The sequence below is a fragment of the Peromyscus eremicus genome, chromosome 7 (assembly GCF_949786415.1).
Source record: "Peromyscus eremicus chromosome 7, PerEre_H2_v1, whole genome shotgun sequence".
NCBI lineage: Eukaryota > Metazoa > Chordata > Mammalia > Rodentia > Cricetidae > Peromyscus > Peromyscus eremicus.
Window position 1 is genome coordinate 69,543,085 of NC_081422.1, and position 19,447 is coordinate 69,562,531.

The window sequence follows — 19,447 nt, forward strand, 5'->3', positions numbered from 1 at the left end:
AAAAAAAAAAAAATCAGACCTGAAAGTATTCTAGAAGGCAGTAATTGTTTTGATCCAAGACAAACAGAAGCCCAGAAACCACAGTGACTTACCCACACCCTGTCTGATATGTTCTAGTCTAGAACCTCAGCCTTCAGGTTCCTCTACTTTAGATCAAACTTTCCAGAATTTCTCTACTTGTAAGAAATCGTCTGACAACTGGTTAAACCTGAGAATAAGATCTTCGTGGTACTTTGGAGAGAAGAGGCAAAATTTTAGAGACTCTTTTGAATTGCTTTCCTTTTCCAGGAAAAAATAAAAAAGTTAAGGAGTATTTTCCCTTTTTGGTGTGTGAGAATCTAAAAAATGAAACTAGAAATTGCTGCAGGTTCTAGAAGAACACCTGGACCACAGCAGCTAAGTGACTGCTGACTCGGTCTGTCTGTGCTGCTCTGGCTGGTGAGTTATACACAGTGAAAATACAGTTCTCACAGAAAGTTACTTCTCAGAGGGATAGAGGTTCAAGAAGATGCCTGCAGGTTCAGTGTCCGGGGAAGGTTTCTGCTTCCCAGGTGGTGTCTCATTGCACAACCCTCCAAAGGAGACATCATCTGTTTGCACATGACTGAAGTAAGCAGAAGAAAGGTGTTAGCCTTATGAGGGAGGCCCTTATAAACCTGATTTTAGGCATTTTCACATCAATTTGTGCTAATAAACACTGTCTTTACCAACTCTCTTGATGTGGTTTGAATTGGAGATAGTGGTAAATTTTAAATCAATGCTCTTTTGCTTTTAATGACTAGATATTGGATTCTTAGAACTAATATGTGCTTCTGCCGTCCCCTTTAGAATGCTTTTCTTCTGTTTGAGAGATTTGCTTGTTTGCTTGCTTGCTTTTGAGACAGGGTCTCGTGTAGCTGAGACTGACCCTGTATGATTGATCTACCTGACTGTTTCCCAAGTGCTGGGATCACAGGCATGCTCTGCCATTCCCACCCTGTTTTTCCATTCTGCGAGCGAAAGTCTGAATCTGTTTAACTAGTTTTGGTTGCTAAAGATTCCTTAGCAAATATGCTAAATTGCGTATGCTGGGGACTTTTCTGTTGTGCTGTGGATACTTGATCTTACTGCAAAGTAAACCTGACACAAAACAAACAAAACCCTTGCCAGCTTCTGGGTAGCTTTTTGATGTTACTACTTGTGTATCAGGCTCTGTGGCTGTTAGAGTAGACTTACCCTGTGATGTTGCTGTTTACTCAGTTTCAACTATTCTACCTGACAAACATTTCTCTCCTTTTTTGTTTCTCCGGAAGTGGGTCAGATGGAGAACATATCTCCAGGACAGATCATTGATGAGCCTATCCGGCCAGTCAATATTCCCCGGAAAGAAAAGGATTTCCAAGGAATGCTGGAGTACAAACGGGAGGATGAGCAGAAGCTTGTTAAGAACCTGATTCTAGGCAAGTGCTTTCTGTGTGGGTAAGATCCCTTCCAACCAGGTCAGTGCTGGAAAGGCTAGTCACTAGGTTTGAAAATGATGTCATAGTCTTTAAAATTATTTTCTTGACTGGCAAGATAGCTCAGTGGGTAATGGTGATTGCTATCAAACCTGATGATCTGAGTTTGGTTCCAGGGACCCCTACTGTTAAAGATCTGTATCAGCTCAGGCCCCCCAAGACCAAGTTCTCAGCACAAAGGAGATTTATTTGCCCCAGAAGGACAGAGGGCAGGGAATAAGAGACGAACACAGGAGATAGAGGATGAAGGAGAAGGGGAAGGGGACAGGGGAGATGGGGAAAGGATAGTTGTCCCAGAGGGACAAAGGACTGCCTCTGGATAAAGGGGAGACAGATGTGGCCCATAGAAAAATGGCAGTTTATAGGTACAAGGGGAAACCCCGTGTTAGGATGAAGTGTTTGGTTTTAATTGGGCATGTTAATTGGGTGAGCCAAAGGGGGCTTTTGATTGTTGGACTTCGATACTTCGTTAGCTGGACCTTGGTGGCTGCTTTAGGAATCTAATCTAACGGTTTTTAGCAAGGCAGAGGGAATGGGGAGAAGGGCAAGGTCTGCTAGAGCCGTGCCCACCATGCCCCAGCCTGTCAGTCCCTTCGCCAATGGTGGAAAGAGAAAGCAGAGTCCTGTAGGCTGTCCTTTGCCTTCCACAAGTACATTGTGTCCCAGGCCCTCACACAGCACACACAAAACAAATAAATGTTTTAAAAAATGAAGTTCTAACACTTCTGTTTTTTAGACAGTGGTCCTGTTGTGTCCATGCTTATGTTAAATTCCTGGGAGTTACCATCCAGTTTCAGCTTTCTGAGCAGAGAAGGCCATAGATGTAAGCCACTGGCAGTCATCATTTCGTACTGCATTGTAGTGCTGTGGTAGAATCCTTACTGAGTATTCATTATCAAAGTGGAGAACATGTGTCTAGGATCCATCTGCAAGGCTCCATTGAAGCAAGCCTCTCAGTTCTGGCTTCATGTTAACACCAATCAGGAATTTTGCTTTGTTTTGGTTTGGCTTTGAGACAGGGTCTCATTGAATATAGCCCAAGCCAGCCTAGAACTTGATATGTAGCCAAAGCTAACCTAGAATTCACAGTACTCCAGTCTCTCCCAAATACTAAAGTCTGTGTGTGCGTCCACTAAGACCAGCATGTGAAGGTCGTGTTTGGGGGGGTGGGGTGGAAAGCAAACCCAGGGCCACATGAATAGTAGACAGATACTGAGCCATATCCTCAGCCCACTTAGGAAGCTCTTTAAAAGTGTTAATAGCCCCCTACCCCAAATTAAGTCAATTGAAATTTCCAGGGAAAAGAGCTTGGCCACGTCTAGTACTGTTCTGAAAATGTCTCAGGGATTCCCAAGTGTAACCACAGTTGGATGCCACTATTGTAAGCCATTTAGGTTTTTTAATTTCTGTTTTCATTCCCCAGAAATGTGTATGACTAACTGTATTTAGGACAACAGTTCAATAATACGGAGGAAAAAATACTAAGGAAAAAATTCCAGCAAAGTACAGAAAAGATGGGATAATTGAAAAGGGAATGGAAGAGGCATTTGGAGGGGGTCTTAAGGCCTTGAGCGTGAGCCTCTAAGAAGAATGTATGGGGGAGTAAAAGAAGGAACGAACACGTGAACCCCTAAGTAGTCGTGAACTAAAACGTTCAGCCTCTGCCCGTCTCTCGTGCCAGCTGCCATGGTGACAGCAATGGGATGGATGATCACACCTGATTTAACATTCCTCCTTCGTGGCTCTCAGCTCAGTGCTATATATAGGTTCCGAGTGCTTCAGTTTCAACATGATCTTCATTTAGCAAAAATGCTTAGGGGCTGGTGATGTAAAGGGTGAAAGGATAGAGAGGAAAGACAGGCGTACAGTTTCTATAAAATTGTCAGGAAACGCTCTTTGATGCACAAACCTGTTCTGTGCAGTGGCTAAAGAGAACAAGGAACAAGTTGTGCTCCTGAAGAAAGAACATCCGAGGCAGAAAAGGTGCAAGGACGTGGGCCCTGGGTGGGAGCCATGGCATGTTCAGCAAACAGCAAGGAGACTTGTTTGGAGCAGAGTGAGCTAAGCATGGGGAGGAACAGGGTTAGGTGATGTGGAGCACAATTCAGGTTTGGAATTTTATAAGCGAGCGAAGAAGCTCTTTGGAGAATTCTCAGAACAAAAGTGGTAGAACCTAACATGCATTTTCTTAAGTAAATAGTTATAGATACTTAGAAATTATCTGGGACTAGGGGCTGATAGGAAGCTATTCCAGCAACCCAAGAGGAGGTGATAATGTCCTCAACTGAGGAGTAGCTAGTAGAAGTAGAAGTAATTAGATTCTGGCTGTATTTTTCAGGGAGCACTAATATGAGAAAAGTAAGGAATTTAAAAAATGATGAGGTTTGTGACCCGAGAAACTGAAGATGGAGAAGTCCATTTGTACAGTAGATTCCATGAGGAATGGAGAACTTGGCTTGGGAGAGGCTTGATTTGACATGCCTGAGCAGAGACATCAGGAAGACAGTTGATAAACAAGACTGGACTTCAAGGGAAAAGTCAGGGCAGGATATATGAATTTTATATAGACATGTGCCCATAGTCAATAATTTCACTAATGGGCTGTTAAAATACTGTTTTGGGGTTTTGTTTTTTTTGAGATTTTTTTGTTTTTTGATGACGTGCCCTGAACGATTGAGCTCTTACACAACTGTGCTTTTATCTCCCACAAAACATGCCTCACAAAGACTTTCAGGGTTATGTAATTTTGTTTCTCCTTTTTTTCTTTATTCAGAATTGAAGCCACGTGGTGTGGCTGTCAATCTGATTCCAGGGTTACCAGCATATATCTTATTTATGTGTGTGCGACATGCTGACTACCTGAATGATGATCAGAAAGTACGATCATTGCTGACGTCAACCATTAACAGCATCAAAAAGGTCTTGAAGGTCAGTTCCATGTTCCACAGTGCTCACGGTTGTTAATGATGAGTCTGTACAGAGGCACTGTGTCTTCTTTAGACTTGGACAGCTGCTATTCACAAAGCCTTTTCAGTCTTAACTACAAATTCCCGTTGCAGGAAATTTATGTAACCTTCCTGTGCTCGCTGCCTTCTCAGCACGGTGGCCAAATGCCTGACCGAGGCACTTAAAGGAGGAAGATCGTTTTGAGGGCTCAGAGCTTAAGGAGGTGTAAGCCCATCTCAGAGGAGTGGGAAGCAAAGATGAATTCAGAAATGGGCCTGGACTGTAATCCTCAAGGCCTGCCCCCTTTCCTCCAGCTAATCCTTATCTCTTTAGGATTCCACAGCCTCTCAGAAACCACCACTAGCTGGGGACCTGTGGTAAACAGGACACTGTCCACATGCCTTCAGAACAGGTTCCTGTTGGACAGTAGTCAAGATGAATTTGATATTATTGCATTTAGTTGTGGAGCAAAGTAATTCTTCACAGACAGTAATAGTCTGCTTTAGGTTTTATTGGGAACAAATTTAAAATGTTTAACAGAAGACAGGCATAGTGGCATACATCTTGAAGATCTCTATGAGTTCAAGGCTAGCCTGGCTTACAAAGCAAATTCCAGGCCAGCCAGATCTACGCAGTAAGACCCTGACTCAATAATGAGTGAAATGTTCAAATGTTTAGTGGAAACCAATTATATACATACATGTTAATATGTGGTACATATATGTAGAATATGATGCTGATGTTGAGATAAATGTCAAGTTCAGTAATATGTAGCTTATTATTATAAAAAGATGACTGATGTGACATTAATTTTTTTCTTTCAAATTTTGTTCCCCTATTCTCCAATTCATCCCACGAATTATCTTGTTACCTAAAATCCTTGTGAAAACAACATGGAGATGGTAATCAGAGAAAAAAGGTTTGGGAAAGACAGTAGCTTTAACAATGGAGGAGAAGCCTGTTATTTCAGTGACTCCAGAGAAACACATCTCACTTTTAGCTCAGTGTTTCTATGAGAAACTAGGATGTGCCCCAGGCACCTTGCCTTCTGATTACTCAACTTAACAGAGCATCTAAGATGAAGATCCAGTAACTCTCTTGCATCTAAATGGGCTTTTTAAGTTTTTATTGTAAAATCCCTCCCCTCAGGGCTCAGGGAACCTTGCAGAAGAGGAGCCATCCCTGGCAGTGAGCAGGTCCCTGCAGAGGAAGTAAGGAATTGAGGGGGCAGTGGAGGTGAGCCAGGCCATGGTACTGGTGAGAATCTTGCAGCCTGACTCACTAGCAGCCAGAGTGCTTCTTTATTTATACAGAATTTAGTAAGCAGGGATACATTCATGATGTTCCAAAATATAGATCATATCCTTTTTGTTTTTGGACATATATTTCACTTCCTCTTGCTTATCTTTTAGTCATCCATAATAAACTGTGACAGAACAGAATTACATCCAATCATTTTCCCTCAAGTTTTGACATCATTAATAAACAGAGTTATAATTTTTACTCATTAACTCAAAACCCATTTTTTAAGAATCTAGAGGCATACAACAGCCTATTCTCAGGCTGGTAGCTCTGGTTGCTTCAAGTACGCTAGACCAAAACAAAATTTCCAAGCCAGCCTAGGCATATTGTCATGTCCCCAAGCAGTGTATTATTAACTCTTAATAGTCAGAGTACCCAGGAAAAATCCTCAGGCTAAAGCTGCTGTAGTTATTACTCAAATTATGGCATAGTACAATGTTTATATCTTTATAGAATTTGTCTATATGTCTAACCCTGGCATTCTGTTGTTCCTTGGTCATATGACACCACAGTGGCTCTGCATATGCTAACTTTTCTGAGAAAGGGGGCTCCTGACATCTCATTCTTTTATCATCTTTCCACTCCATTCTTTGCTCATCAGTATAAGTCTCTGTATAGAGAGAGGTAACTTCAGCTAATCTAACTTGGTTGCTGTATATGTCAAGTAATTGCCTGAGTATACAGTGGGAAGAGGCTTGCAATCTGAACTGTGGCCAACTCCTCTAGCCTACCAAATCTTGTTGACTTTTTTGAGTTTACTTTGTTTTGAATATCTTGTTCCTGCATAAGTACAGGGACAGATATTTCAACAATGTCTCGTAGCCTTATAAAGAGACCTCTGGCTTCCTTATGTGTGTCACAACCTCCAAGGTGTAAGGAAGACCTTCAAGTAGATAAGGATATCTCCCTAAAAGCGGGAGGGGTAGTATGTTCAGAACTGTCCCAGGGAAGCTTAGAAGCAGCATAATGATTCATAAGAAAATTTCCATCAATCCAATGTCCCGAATTGTACAAATACTAAAAGTGCCCCAAGTATGCAACAGATGGAGATGAAAACCAAAGGTGGCACAGCAGCCATCATGAGACTCAGCTCTGCTGGATCTTTGTCAAGCAGCTATCCTGGCTTTGTGACTTTTGCTGTTCCCATCAGATATGGCTGTGGTAGTAGACCAGGCTGGCCTTGAACTCACAGAGATCCTCCTGCCTCTGCCTCCCAAGTGCTGGGATTAAAGGTATGTGCCACCAACTCCCAGCTATAATTCTGGCAATATTCTTTAAGCTAGGTTTTTTCAAAGTAGAGACCTGACCTCAGTTCTCCTATCTCAGCTAAAAATACTTAATTGGACTAATATCTTCTAGGATTTCTTTCTTAAAGTCATTTCAGAATAATATTCTCCAAATATTAAGGTTTTTTTAATGTGTTTTATGCATACTTAAGGATATAAATTGTATTATCTAAAAAAGTGATCCTATAAGAAGTTAAGCATTCTTCATAGGATATCCTGTCCTGGGTACACTTGTACTATATAAAGTGACAACCAGGATTAAAGACAGATGCTCTGTAGTTTCTAGAAATCCAGGTTGTGCTCTGATGTACCAGTAAGAAATATATATCCTTTTAAACCAGGTAGGTGGCGCACTTGGGAGGTAGAGGTAGGAGGATCAGGATTGAAGGCTAGCATCAGCTATATAGTGAGTCTGAGGCCAGTCTAGGCTGCATTAGACCAGAGAGAGAAATAGATAGATAGAGAGGTATGTAGCTAGAGAGAGACGTAGGTAGGTAGGTAGGTAGGTAGGTAGGTAGGTAGGTAGATAGATAGATAGACAGACAGACAGACAGGAAGGAAGGATACATAGATACTAAATATCATTCTATCTATCTATCTATATGTTTGTATGTATATAGAGGATAGATAGATACTAAATATCTATATCTTTGTGCGTGTGTGTGTGTGTGTGTGTGTGTGTGTAAAATTATGTGTATGTATATATACGTGCACATATTCTACATGAAGGCCAGAAAACAACCTCAAATGTTGTTCCCCAGGAGTACCACCTACCTTGTTTTTTGAGACAGTTTCTCACTGGGACCTGGGACCTACTTATTAGGCTAGGCTTACTAGAGTAGGCCGTGAAAGGACCAAGCAGTCGCCGTAACAGGCTGCTCAGTCTTTTCTCAGAGATCAAGCCTCAATTTCAGTTTCCTGAAACTTGAGCAAGCAGTTTCTGGGAGGGCCATGAACAAAAGACATAGTCCTTGCAGTAGCTCCCTTTCTGCACGTACTCTGACTGCTCAAGGTTCAGTCAGTTGTTTACTGTCTGGGACCCCTCACCAACTTAGAGCTACATGCATAGGTCAATGTGAAGGTGCTAGGCCAGCCAGCCTCCATGGCAGCTCAAGGACAAAGCTTGGGCCACTGAGTCAGTCCCCACAGTCAGTACATGCAAGGCCAGCCAGCCTCCATGACAGCTCAAGGACAAAGCCTAGAACTTGTCCAGGCCTGCCCAAAAATGGATAACTGTAACCCCCAACTAACCATAGCCAATTAAAAGTTACTAACCACCTGCATAAACCAAACCTGAGTCTGTTCCTATGTAGTCTATAGACCCCAAACCCCCTTGCTTTAAAAACCCTGTCCCATTGCTACTCAGGGTCTCTCCTGCTCTGCTGCTGCGTCAGACAGATGGACAGAGAGTCCCGAGTTAACTCATAACAATACAGACTCTTTGCTTTTGCATCGGATTCGGTCTCTTGGTGGTCTGTGGGGGACTCTGGGTACATCAGCCTCAGGGAATCTCCCATCTCTGCCTCCCCAGGACTACACCCAGTCTTTTACATGCATGCTGAGGATCAACCTCAGGTCCTCAGGCTTAGGCAGTAAACACTTTATAGACCCAGCCACTCATATCATTTTTTAAAAAGAATTCCTAAGATAAAATCATAGTTGTTTAATGCTAGGCACCTACCCCAGGTAACTATTTTAATGTTTCTTGTGCAAAATACAGGTAAACATTGATGATTCTGTGACTTTTCATGTCTGAACTAATATCAAAGGTTCATTCACAAGCTCATACCATCTCCACTGTGTCTCCTCTTTGACCTCTGAGAAACACTTCCGGTGCCAGAGTCTCTTTCAAGCATGAGTCTTTTTCCTCCCTCGTCCTCATCCCATTGTGGTCAAGAGTCAACTGACTCCCCTGTCTACTCTTCCAGCTCTGCTTCACTGCTCGGAAAGTTTGTTGTGACATGTTGTGACAAGAGCGTTAATCGGAGCTGCCTTTGAGGGTGTCAGGCTCTTTGTCGTGTCCTTCATTACAGAAACTGCTGTAGCCTTTGTGCCCTTAGCTCCTTCTCACTCCTTTCAGTAATCCAAGCAAAGTGAGTCAGTCTGGCTCAGCTGTGAATCGAACCATTTTCTGCACACAGGGACAGCTAAGTTAACTGAGTGGGAATGCTTTAAGAACAGAAACATCTGGGGGACCTAGTTAAACCCTGCTGATAAGATGTAAAACTCAAATGTGGTTTACTTGTGTGGTACTTTATGACGGTTCATGAAAGAAGTGGGTCTTCTGTGTCTGCTGAGCTTTTTTCCCCAAGAATAAGAAAACTTAGACTTATTTTCTCTTTCAGAAAAGAGGTGACGACTTTGAAACTGTCTCCTTCTGGCTCTCTAACACATGCCGATTTTTGCACTGTTTGAAGCAATATAGTGGAGAGGAGGTGAGGAAACCTTGGTGGTAAGAACAGCAGGCTGTGCTTTCTCTGACCTTTTAAAGGGAAAGTTTAAAAAACATTTGAATCATGTTAATTTCCAAACCCCCAAGCATGTGACTTAATGTACTGTTTCATTGATGCTTGCTATCTTGTGGTAAACTGAGCAATGATGTAGTTTCCTCCTTGCTAGCATTTGAGAAAGCGTGCCAAAACAAATCCAGCATCAGTCAAGTGAATAATTACCAGAATACAAAATCTTTTCTTAATATGTTGTCGTGGTCTATGTAGAATTAAGATTAGGATATAGAATTATTTAAAGAAATGAGTCTGTTTAGGCTAACCAATGGTACCTTAAAGGCGACCAACAAAAAGGCATAATCAAAAATTATATATGTAACTGGGCATGGTGGTGCATGCCTTTAATCCCAGTACTCTGGAGGTAGAGACAGGCATATCTCTGAGCTTGAGGCCAGCCTGATCTATAGAGCAAGTTCCAGGACAGCCAGGGCTACACAGAGGAACCCTGTCTTGAAAGAAAAAAAAAAATCACATATGTATCTTTGGGTGTGTCTAAAAAAATTTATACTGATTTTGTTTGTAGTAAAGTGTTCATTCATTGTTGGATATATTTCAACCAAGTGTAAAACTATAAACTGTTGATTATTATCGAAAGCTGCTTACTATGCATCTGACAGCACTTGATATACAGAATATGTTTGCCATTTGATGTTTCTGTGCTTAGCAACAACATCTCATGTGGTTAGCATTAAACCCATTTTACAGATGAGAACACTGAAGCTCAGTGGGGCTCATTCATTAGCTCATAGCATCTTGGCATAAGGAGCAGAGCTGTGACTGCATCCGCACAACTTGGAGACCTGTGGCCTGACCCCACCCCTTCCAATCCCCATCCTTTGTCAGGAAGGCAGACAGAGCAGCTTAGTCAGTAGCAATCTCTGGCACCCAGAGCAGAGGACTGTCATGGCAAAAGGACAGGCTATACAGAGACAAGCAAGACACCCAAGAAGGTGGGCCTGTGAGAGCAGAATCCTGGGAACGGGGTGAAGAAGATCCTGGCTGGCCCCACATTTCTACTGTGTCATCCAGTAAGCAGCTCCGTCGTCAGGCAGGGCTGGTGAGCACTGTGCTTAGGTCCAAGTGACTGGAAGCAGTGCTGCCTGTCTGGGGAGTTCTCCTTTTAACCAGTGCTACTGAAAGACTTTTCTAAGATCTCAATGAAATCATTGTGTAGATTCTGTGAGTTAGACTAAAATGACAAAGTTCATTCAGTTTCTAGTGCGTAAAAAGTGGTCTATTCAAGAAGATTATGCATATGTATCCCTCTGGGTGTGGTGTATATGAATAGGACTATGTTTTAAGAGCTAAAGAGTACTTTCAGTTATTTATTTAGTGTTTGGCAGTAGCCCTGCTGTTTGATTAATGAAATCTATTTCTTTTTCTTAAGTTAACCCCCCCACCCCCGTCTTGCTATTAGAAAGCCTGAAGTATAGCTTGCCAGGGTCATCTCTTAGTGAGAGGAGAGCTCTAAGTGGACGAGGGAGACACCAGGAGTGAAAACACAAGAGCAGCGTTGAGGATGGTCATCCCGGCACTGGGCATGAAGGTGCCGAGCAGTGTGCAGAGGGAGGCAGACAGAGGCACTGGCTTCCCGGGCACCACTAACACTGTGTTGATTCTAGGGCTTCATGAAACACAACACATCTCGCCAGAATGAACACTGCCTCACCAACTTTGACCTTGCTGAATACCGGCAAGTGCTGAGCGACTTGGCCATTCAGATCTACCAGCAGCTTGTGAGGGTGTTAGAGAACATCCTTCAGCCAATGATAGGTAAGACCGCTGTCCCTGAGCATCGCATGTGCTTGACAGCAAAGGAGGCCAGTGGCACATGTGTCAGACATGTGTTCCTGTGGAAAACATAAAGTAGTTAGTACAACAAAATTCACTGTCTCCACAGGACTGAAGCACTAGAGTCTGTGTTGAATTCTCTCTAGAGCCTTAGCTGCGCCTTGTTTCCAGCAGTAGTCTCTGCCCTTTTGTCCAATGTCAAATAGACTTCAGACCTCCAGCTACTGTGGCACTACTGCACAGGGCTCTGGGGGCCAATGAAAACCAAGGAGGCTGGGTGGGTTTGCACTTGGCCTAGTGGTCCACAGGGAAAGGGCTGGAACGGCCCTGGAGAAGCAATACAGCTGTCGTGGGTTTGCACCAGACACTCCTTGTTGGAAGCAATGGTTTCCCATGGCCTGAGTGGTTCATGTGCTTCTGCCTATGTATGTAGATGAACTGGGAGCCCATGCACCTTACCTCTCTTTATACTCATTCTGAAGGTTCTTTTATAATTTGTGTTGTCTGGTTCCCTTGGGATGTGTAGCATGTATGATAGGAATTAGTCATGTCCAAATTGCAGGCTGCTGCTTTTTAATGTAGCAGATTGTTTTGTTTTTCAAGTTACCAAACACTTTTATCTCGAGGCAGATTTGAGCCTTTTCAACTCTTCAGACTACATCAGGCTTCCCTTGCTTTCTTCTGACCATGTGTCCTCCACATTTTTACCTTTTCTCCTCCTTCAGTAAGTTGTAGATTTCATTTCCTTTCACAGGCCCATAGTTAAAACAGCTGGGGACATAAAAATCTGAGGACGTCATATGAGATGGCAGTTATTTCTTCTCTTGTACCTTCAGAAGTTATAAACTTAAAACACTCTAGATTGACCAAAATGCAGGAAGTAACACAGAGGCAAAGAAGACCAGCTTCCAGCAGTCTTTTCCGTCTTTGCCCATGGGTATTGGCTGAACAAGAAGAAGTTTGCCTCAACGCTGTCTTGTTCTTACTGTCCCCATCTCCCAGTCAGTTAATAGCAACAACAACTGTTTCTGAGTCAGTATAGGGTTTGTGGGAAGCTGAGTTTAGCACAAGGAAAAAAAAACAAAACAACCCAGGTCTGATCACTGCTTTCAAGGGCCTCCCAGGCAGGGGATGGGCATCTCAAAGTGGACATGTCAGAGTGGGTATCTCAGAGTAGACTTATTAGAAGCTTTCTAAGGAGGCAAAGCTAGACACACACACACACACACACACACACACACACACACACACACACACACACACGGAGGTACAGGAATGGAGACTAAGTCTGGAGAAACAGAAGCTATCCCAGAGTCTCACTGCAGTTGTGGGGATCTCAGGACAGGGAGGGCCTCAGCTCTCCATCTCCACACCGCTGACTCTAAGATCTTCTCCAAGACTGCTTCCCAAGGCCATGCCTTTCTTTTCTTACTGTCTTCTTGTTACTGTTTTGTTCTTGTTATTTTGTTGTTTGATTTGTGGTTTTTGTTGTTTTTTAATGTCTGAGAACAAATACAAAGAACACTTATTTAACCACTCTTAAAAACTTCTCAGATACCTCATGCCAGTGCAGTCCCAAAGCTGCTGCTTACTTTAGAAAATACAGCAGTAAGGTTACTTAATACTGTGGAAGATTTATATTTAAAAGACTGACTACTTGTTAAAGTTTAAAATCCAAAGGCTTATTCTTGGGATAGTTTCTTCCCCCACTGTCTTCATTCTCAGATCATTTCCTAAAGTGTGTGTGTGTGTGTGTGTGTGTGTGTGTGTGTGTGTGTGTGTGTAGTGTGTGCATGTGTGTGCATATACATATGCACTCCCTCTGAATCCTCTTAATAACTGAAACACTTGTACAGTCTCAGGCATGCTGGAGCATGAAACAATCCAGGGTGTGTCCGGGGTCAAGCCCACAGGGCTCAGAAAGCGCACCTCCAGTATCGCGGACGAGGGCACCTACACGCTGGACTCCATCCTGCGGCAGCTCAACTCCTTCCATTCAGTCATGTGTCAGCATGGCATGGACCCAGAGCTAATCAAGCAAGTAGTCAAGCAGATGTTCTACATCGTGGGTGCCATCACCCTAAACAACCTCCTCCTGCGCAAGGACATGTGCTCTTGGAGCAAAGGCATGCAGATCAGGTGAGCAAACACCAACGTGTGGCAGCCTTGCCCTGCTTGCTCTTGAGGACTGGTGCCGTGTTTCCCAGCAGTGCAGCCAGTGTTGGTGCCACATGGCCAAGTGCATGGGGACGGTGGCGTAGAGCTGGGTCTCTCGCTTGGGTGGCTTCTCTTGCTCAGGAGGAAACCCTGCTCCTCTGTTCAGCCCCCTTGTTCGTAGGAGTGTAAGGATGTGCAAAATACACAACAACAGACATTTGTTTTCTCTCTTTGTTTGTTTTGGTTGCACAATAAGAAAACATTAGGAAAAAGATGAAACTTTCTAGTATTTGGTGTTGTTCTAGAAGGATCTTTCCATATTAGGAATATGAATGAGAATAGACCCAACAGGAGCTGGAGAGGTGGCTCAGGGGTTAAGAGCACTTACTGTTCTTCCGTAGGACCCAGATAAGGTTCCCAGCACCTATATGGTGGTTCACAACTATCTATAATTCCAGTTCCAGGGGATGTAACTCCCTCTTCTGGCCGCTGTGCACACTGCATGCATGGTACATATACATATATCCAACCAAACTCATACACTTAAAATTTTTTTTAATTAAAAAAGGTTTTAAGTTGAAGAAAAATAATAGGTCCAGAGAGATAGTTTACTTACAGTTGAATTTGAAGAAAAACTATATTCCATTTTTAAATTTTAGTTTCTTTTTTATTTTAGAGAAAAGGTCTCACTGTACAATCCTTCTGCTTCAGCTAGGAATGCAGGCATGCACCAACCATGCCCAGCAGCAACTAAATTTTGTACCCACTGCTCATCATTGCCTCATTATTGTAACATACTGAATTGGGGGGAGGGCAAATAGCAGCCAGTGTATCCACTGAAAAAGAGAAAAGGGTTTTTCTACTAAATCTATAGTTAACTACTAGAGAACTTTAGTGTTCTATATTGACCTTCTTATCCACATTTCACTTTAAGGTATTACCTCCATTCAGGGAGTCTAACTTTTCATGAAGTCATGCATTTTCTTTTTCTTTTTCTTTTTTTTTTTTTAATGACAAGGTCTCATGTAGTCAGGCGCAGATCTCAAACTCACAGCATACCCAGTGATAACTTTGAACTCCTGATCGTCCTGCCTCTACCTCCCAAGTGCCAGGATTACAGACATGTACCATCACAACCAACTGAAGTCATTCATCTTAATATCATAATGCCTCCATCTGCCTGATGACTGAATTCTGTCTGTGTGTCCATCTGCCTTAACTGTAGTTTAAAATCTATGGTCAGATATCTGGCCACCTAAACCCTAGCATCTGTGCGATTTCCTTCTCTCTCCAGTTTGGAGTCTTTGTCCCTTCCAGGGGCTTTCCCTTGCCCTCTCTTCTTCTGTCTCTGGGCTTTCTAAGGCCACTGTTCCCATTGTCAAGGCCCTTCCCTAGAGAAGCTTGAGTCCAAGGCACATGGTGGGGTCTCTGGTTATTCAGTCACCCAGTTTGGAATCTTCTTAATTTGGAGTGCATGAAGAATTAAGAGGATTATCCTGCAAAGGGAACCTGTATCTGAAATTGCAGGAGAAGCCAGAAAGTACATTCTAGTCAGCTGTTTAGTAAGGAGAGAGTCATACGATGTATTCAGTTTTGTTTATTAGCAAGTCTAATAACTTTCCCTCTGATGAATTTGTTTCCATCTTCCAATAAAGACTTGGAGTCTCTTGTCATTCAGTCTTACATAATTACAATTATAAGCCTCATGACTTTATAATGATAAATGTTAAAGCACAGCTGATTAGATTTTAGAAAATTGAACAAAAATACTACCTGTCATTTTAACTGACAAGGCTACATACACAAAATTAAGACACTTATGACAGCATTCAGAAAATCTGCATTTTCTCTTTTATTCTCTCTTACACTTTCTCTCTTTATTTTTGGCGTAGGTACAATGTCAGTCAGTTGGAAGAATGGCTACGTGACAAGAATCTAATGAACAGCGGGGCCAAAGAGACTCTGGAACCTCTCATTCAGGCTGCTCAACTTTTGCAAGTGAAAAAGAAAACGGATGATGACGCCGAAGCCATCTGCTCCATGTGCAATGCCCTGACCACTGCCCAGGTACCGCCTCCTAGGGTGGCACACCGTAGTAGACCTCTGCTCCATGTGCAGTGCCCTGACCACTGCCCAGGTACCGCCTCCTAGCGTGGCACACCGTAGTAGCCATCTGCTCCATGTGCAGTGCCCTGACCACTGCCCAGGTACCGCCTCTTAGGGTGGCGCACCGTAGTAGACCTCACAGAGGAGTTCAGAGAAGGCAGGCCTGGCTGTTGCTGTCCTCTGCACTGACCTCCTCCCTCGACAGAAGATACCTGACTATGCAAATCTAGAGGAGAGGAGATTTTATGATCAGTTAATACATTTCAGTGCTATAGTAGTCATCTATAGAATATACAGCAAAGAGTAAGTGCCTAGTACTCTGTATAATGGTCTCAGCCTTGAGATACAACCTGGAATACGACAAAGTACTTGCTCCCTTGGGGCATATATTCTGTGGTGCTCCAATTCATGAATCCAGTTCTATGTTATCTAATAATTAACGGTTCTTTATGTTTTTTTCTATTTGGGGCCAGCAATGTGGCTCAGGTAGTAAAGACGCTCACTCCCAACCTGATGACCTGAGCTTCATCCCTGAAACCCATGTGGTAGAAGGAGAGAACCAACTCCCAAGGTTGTCCTCTGTCCTCCACATGCATGCTCTGGCACTGCCCATACATATACACACATACACAGAATAATTCTTCCCCTCTCAGTTCTTCGCATGATTAATTCCCATCACACAGTATTGTACTTGTAGGGGAAAATACTTCAGTTAAGAATGAAAGATCTCGGGCTGGAGAGATGACTCAGAGGTTAAGAGCACTGATTGTTCTTCCGGAGGTCCTGAGTTCAATTCCCAGCAACCACATGGTGGCTCACAACCATCTGTATTGAGATCTGGCGCCCTCTTCTGGCCTGCAGTCACATATGCTGTATATATTTAAAAAAAAAAACAAAACAATGAAAGATCTCTACCTCAGGGGCTTACAGTTCAGTAGAGAAACAGAAATGCGTGAAGCTGACGCTATCATAAAAATTCTAGCAGACTCTGCTCTTATGCTTTACAAGAAGCATTGGAGGTACTGACAGCCTTTTTCTGAGAGGTGCATTGAACTTAAGGACAGGGACCAGATAGGAAGGGTGTTAGTGGAAATCGCAGCAGCTGGAAGAAGAGCCCACTGTTCTCTTTGCCTGGTATTTCCTGCACTGAGGCTTCATCTTCCCAGTGCTCAGTCTCCAACGGCGGCCAGTGCTCAGTCTCCAGCGGCGGCCAGTGCTCAGTCTCCAGCGGTGGCCAGTGTCATTCACTTTGCTCAGGGAAGACAGAACCATCATCTGTAACTTCCTAGTATCAGACTCATGTTTGCAAAACCTCCTGCTGTGAGCTTCATGTAAGTGTAAATCTGCAGGACTGGTGAGGTCTGGAGACCTTCCCCATTTCTACCAAGTACAGAAAGTAATGGTATAGTGGTGAAACCCAGTTTATAGATGTTTCCTCTCCTCCAGCTTTTAAAGAATGTACTCTAGTACTTAAATATTTCAACTTTAGTACATGCCCCCGAAGATTTAAGTGTTATAGAACATTACACACACACACACACACACACACACACACACACACACACACACACATATTCATTGAGGATAAAAATAACTTTCTACCTTACATAAACAATGATGTTCTTAAGGTTAGCCTGGGCTACATAGTGAATTCCAGGCCAGCCTGGGGTACACAGAGATGCCCTTTCTCAAGCCCTCCAGCACCATAAAAGGAAAAGAGGAATGACCATTTTGTGAAAGAAATTTGATTTTTTTTTTTTTTAAGAATTTACTACTAAACTGGATGCTGGTAACACACACCTTTAATCCCAGCACCTGGGAGGCAAAGGCAGGTGGATCTCTGTGAGTTCAAGACTAGCCTGGTCTACAGAGTGAGTTCCAGGACAGCCAGAGCTACACAGAGAACCCCTGTTATAAACAAACAAACAAATAAAAAAGAATTTACTCCTTAAGTTATTGGTTAAATTTCTTTAAAGACCTTGTTTTTTTGTGTAATTCATTTATAGTAAGTAATTCATTTTCTAGACATATGAGTTTTTAAGATTGTTTAAAGTGAATAATATTTAATTCTGCTATTTTTATATGCCCATATGTACTTTTATATGAAGACAGCAAGTTGCAAAATAGCAAAAAAAAAAAAAATCAATTCATTCCATTTGTACAAACATAGCATAAGCCAGCATGTATAGAAAGTAGCTCAGTGGTTGCCCAGGATGTGGTCAGCTGTTGTTTTAGGAGGTGGAGAGGTTATAAGTAGGGGCACTTTTTTTCCATGCTGTATTTTGTACTGTTTGAGTGTTTTTCTATTTTTTTTCTTCTTAAAATGTTACGTAACTACATTCTTCTTCTAAAACGTCAAACACAAAGGCAAATGTGCCCTTCGGTGTCTCCTTCCCTCTCCCAGCCTCCCCCAGGTAGAATTAAAAGGGAGGTACACAGGTCCTTCCCACTCACCAGGTCATGAAGAGCCAGCCTGTTTGTGAACTATGCCCAAAGCTTTACCTTTTATCTCTCCAGATCGTCAAGGTATTGAATCTCTACACACCCGTTAATGAGTTTGAAGAAAGGGTCTCTGTTTCATTTATCCGCACTATACAGGTAAGGTGCTTTTTCTTTCTTACGGTTTCACTGCATGGTCATTTGAGTAGAATACTTACAGTGTTGTTTTTATCTTTTACTTTTCCATCTTACTTATTTTGCAGTGCACTAACTTTTTTATATAAGATTATAGCCCATAAATATTTTTTAAACAAAGATTAACATTTTCCATTAAAGTTTTTTTTTTTTTAATGGAAATTTCGGTAGATGTCTCACAAATTGGAAGGACTGACACCCTGTTTGTTCTTTTTCTTATCTTCTCAGATGCGGTTACGAGACAGGAAAGACTCTCCGCAGCTGCTCATGGATGCTAAACACATCTTTCCTGTCACTTTCCCCTTTAACCCATCCTCCCTGGCCCTAGAAACCATCCAGATCCCAGCCAGCCTGGGCCTGGGCTTCATTGCCCGGGTCTGAAGCACTGTCCAGGCAAACAGAGCATAAGAACAGTCGCTTCTGGTGAGCTGGTGAAAATGCATTTCTAAAGAAAGAGCACTGATCATCTCTAAAGGAAGATGTTATTAACTGGAAACCCCCTGGACCCTTTCACCTGGGAAGAGACGCCGTGTCCTGTGTCACCTTTAAAGCACCATTCTTCTTCATCAGTTGAGTTTACATACAGCTAAATGATGGCAGGGAGGAATGAAAGGAGGGGAAGCAGTGTGTGTCTTCAGCTGACAGCATTGATTTTAAATCTTTAGTGCTGCACTAAGTGACATACAAAAGTACAATTCCATATGTATGAACTGTTGTTAGCAAGGCACAGAGCAAGAACCGAAAGACAAATCACCACTGAACACATATCATATCAGCTTAGGAGCCAATCATGTTGATATTGTCAAACTGGATCAAAAAAATAAACTGGCAATATGTAAAGTTATTGCCCAAGTAACGTCCTTCTGTGTGTCGTCATGGTACAGCAACTGCAAAGATGCCAGTTTCCTGGGTAGCGTAGCTGACCTTTTGTACTGTAGCTTACCAAGCATCTTAAATACTGCTGCGTGCCGTCTCCTGACCTAAGTGATGCTCTTATTAGGCACTACACAGTGAGCTTCTCTTTCATCACTCTGTTTACAATTCAACCAGATCAGTTTTAACTGGAGTATATGCAATTATCCACAGGTTCATCTGCACAAGGAGCAGACACTGGAAGTCGTGTAGTAGTAGGACAGGTTGCTTGATGTTTAGGTGTAGAGTTAGAGTGGCTGTTGGTGTCATTGCTGATCAGGATTGTTACATTGATATGCTAATTAATTTT

The 19,447-nt window shown here is 42.7% G+C and overlaps 1 protein-coding gene across 1 annotated transcript in view; it reads left to right on the forward strand.

Moving 5' to 3' along the window:
- The window catches only part of Myo5a (myosin VA), a 113,652-nt gene extending 94,585 nt beyond the window's left edge, over positions 1–19,067 (forward strand). The window contains exons 34-41 of the mRNA XM_059269055.1: positions 1,293–1,439; positions 4,270–4,424; positions 9,376–9,465; positions 11,160–11,310; positions 13,185–13,467; positions 15,378–15,552; positions 18,109–18,189; positions 18,454–19,067. Coding sequence (XP_059125038.1) covers positions 1,293–1,439; positions 4,270–4,424; positions 9,376–9,465; positions 11,160–11,310; positions 13,185–13,467; positions 15,378–15,552; positions 18,109–18,189; positions 18,454–18,606 — 1,235 coding nt within the window. The 3' untranslated portion in view covers positions 18,607–19,067. The remainder of the gene's footprint in view (positions 1–1,292; positions 1,440–4,269; positions 4,425–9,375; positions 9,466–11,159; positions 11,311–13,184; positions 13,468–15,377; positions 15,553–18,108; positions 18,190–18,453) is intronic.
- Positions 19,068–19,447: the final 380 nt, after the last annotated feature.